The 3,043-nt window shown below is 32.9% G+C and overlaps 1 protein-coding gene across 1 annotated transcript in view; it reads left to right on the forward strand.

Moving 5' to 3' along the window:
* Positions 1–1,987, forward strand: part of LOC117172372 (pickpocket protein 19-like) — a 20,687-nt gene extending 18,700 nt beyond the window's left edge. Inside the window, exon 8 of the mRNA XM_033360227.1 lies at positions 1,623–1,987. Coding sequence (XP_033216118.1) covers positions 1,623–1,813 — 191 coding nt within the window. The 3' untranslated portion in view covers positions 1,814–1,987. The remainder of the gene's footprint in view (positions 1–1,622) is intronic.
* The last annotated feature ends 1,056 nt before the right edge of the window (positions 1,988–3,043 follow it).

The following is a 3,043-nucleotide window of genomic DNA, read 5'->3' on the forward strand; positions in this document are numbered from 1 at the left end:
CGAGTGCGAGCGCGAGGACTCTCTCTACAACCGGCTCTGTAACTCAATGAATTTCAATTTGTCCATTTTCTTATTAGACATTTTTCATAGTAAAAAAGTCAATCTTTCTTTTGAGAATATTTAAAAAAAATCGTAGATGCCTAAATTGCGAAAAAAGTTAAATAAACAATGGATTTATTGAAAAAATTGTTTAAACAATTTTTTTTCTAAGTAATAAAATAGGATGAAAGCGTGTAAAATGCACTTTCCAAAATTCTCATAAAAATTTTAAATCGCGTGATTAGAAAGGAAGTTACAGGCGTTTGAAACTACCCCTGCAGGCATTGGGGTTGAATATTCCACCCCCCCCCCCCCCCCCCCCTCACTTGGGGAGGGTTGGTAATCCTGGTCTATAAGTTTTTGGATTAACTACTGTTGGGTAGGCGAACATATTCCCAGAATTTAGAGACAATCGAAAAACATGACTTTTTGAGTTGGGGCAGTTGAGGAATAATGCCCCATATACTCGAAGTTATAAACTGCTCTAGTTGGAGTGATACAAATTCGACTTAAGACATAAATTTATGTCCTCAATGCACATAAACTTTTTCCAAGACATAAATTGAAGTCTGGCTCCGTCGCAAAACTGAGGCATGCTCAAGTCGAACTTTTCGACTGCAGCATGTCTTGATTGGGGGCAATTCAAGTCGAACTTAAGTCGAACCATTTATCAAAGAAGTTCATTTACATACGGAATGGAACTCGTTTTAATTATATCAAAGGCAAAAAATTACGGGATATCAATATTGTCATTAAATTGTTGTTGAATTTGATGAAATCAGAATCATCCAAATATGGTCGATTGCAGCGTCGTGATTTTTCACCATGATAAAATGAATACTGACCAGAAAACGGTTTTTAATCATATAATGTATATCTTTTATCATGAAACCCCTGAAAAAGGCCTGGAATTTTGTTTTAACTCTAGAACGATCCACCGGGGTACTACGCTACACCATTCAAACTTTAAGGTACGCTTATGACTAAGAGCATGCGTAGTTTGGTTTGGGACCCTAATTATAATTCACTTCAACTATTCGGAAATTGACCTCTGTCAACGAGCGAGATTATCCTTGTTTTGTGTGGGTTCTGTGCGGATGTGAATATCGTTTGAGGTACCGCATTACCCAAGTGGACGGTTTAAGTTCGAGAATTGTCTCAGTAATTTATCGGACAAATGGCTAAAATCTTAAAAAGTACTAGTTAAACTGATTATTAAAATTCATATTTATTATAAATAATCCAAAATGTTTATTGTTGAGAAACTACGTTATTTTTTTATAAAAAACGTCAATTTTTTGGAATTTTAGGTCTTTTTTCATGTTTAACCAATTATTTAACATTATTTTCTACATTAAAAACCCAAAAAAATGCCCTACCTTAAAATTGGTATACTACAAACAGAAATCATTGTGCTACCGTAAAAGTTTGGGGTAGCGTACAACCCCGGTGGAAGGTTAGAGTATGAGCCAGCTACGTGGATCGTTCTAGGCTTGAAGAAACGCTAGACACCCTGGTAAAATGCTATAATATTTTTTACAGACTTGTTATAGTTCCATTAAAATCTCTCTTTTTTCTTTCAGTGGCCTTTGGTGGAATTTTTGGCCTATTTTTGGGTGGATCGATATTGAGCATAGTTGAATTCGTTTACACCTGTCTTGTTGGAGTGTGTGGTCGTTGTTATCAACATTTCAGAAAGAAAAGACCTTCTAGCAAAGATCTTCCCCGGGTTACTCTCAGAATGTATACAACAGATTTTCCTCCTACACAATGAAATACAATTTTGCACTAATGTGCAAAGTATTAATCAAATATTTATGAATGAATATTTTACTTCTGTGATTTTACTGCATAATTTAAAATTAAATTTTATATAAATAGACGTGAAATTCGGCAGTTTGATGAGAAATGATATATTTTCATGCAATTTTCCTTTAATTCCTTCACGAGAGAAAAAATGCAATAAAAGGTTACGAATATCAATATTTTGTTATTTAATCTCCCTGCGAAGGATCTCTTACACGAGATAATCTTCCCATATGGGTATTCTATAAAAATCCAGAAATACAAAAATATATTTCTACTTTTAGAATTCTATAATTTTTCTCTTAATTTTGGTGACGACCCTTGACCTTGGAATTAATAGTTTAAAGTAATTCTTTAATACAACATTAAGACCTATATAACGTTTTAATGCACTTTTTTCTGTAATATTGAAATTGATGAATACTTATGATTAATGGTAACTTGTTTACATGGCCATCCTTGATTATTATCGTACCATCGCGGATTACGAATCAGTTGTCACGAACAATTTACACAAGTTTCTCCCAGTGTTCATTATTACGACAATGGTAGTTTCCATCGGTGGTTACATTATGCTATATCAGTGAAAGTGAGATATAAGTAGAGTTTTCGTTTTGTCTGAATTGTAGAATATTAATTTTGAAGGAGGGTCTGATTTTACGTGACATTTGATGCCATTAATAATATTGAGATTCCGAAATAGAAAATGATTACATAAAATTGTCACGAAACAGTTCTCCTACTATTAACCTAATTAAAGTTATTTGATATTATTTGCTAGGTGAGAACGTTTTTACACTTAATTCTATGCTTGATGTTGCTCTACATATAAATTATTGAATTTTTTATAAATAATAATTTATATTACATTATAAAATATAAAATGGTAGGACCGCGTAATAAAAAAAAGGAAAGCGTGGTATCCTTTCGCAAATTGGGATTTAAATCGAAAAGATTCCATGATATCTACCGATTTCGAAGAAAATAAAGGCAAACAATCAAAAGAAAATCGCATTTGTAACCCTTTATACGTTTTGAAGCAGTACATTAAAAACGGAAGCCTCCATGGATTAAGATATATATTTGATCAGGAATTGTGCAACATAGAACGATTCATTTGGTTCATATTCATGATAATATCGATTGTGTTTACAGCTAAAATAATATGTACAGTGTTTGCTGACTTTCAGGTATCGTT

The sequence above is a fragment of the Belonocnema kinseyi genome, chromosome 5, assembly GCF_010883055.1.
Source record: "Belonocnema kinseyi isolate 2016_QV_RU_SX_M_011 chromosome 5, B_treatae_v1, whole genome shotgun sequence".
Lineage (NCBI taxonomy): Eukaryota > Metazoa > Arthropoda > Insecta > Hymenoptera > Cynipidae > Belonocnema > Belonocnema kinseyi.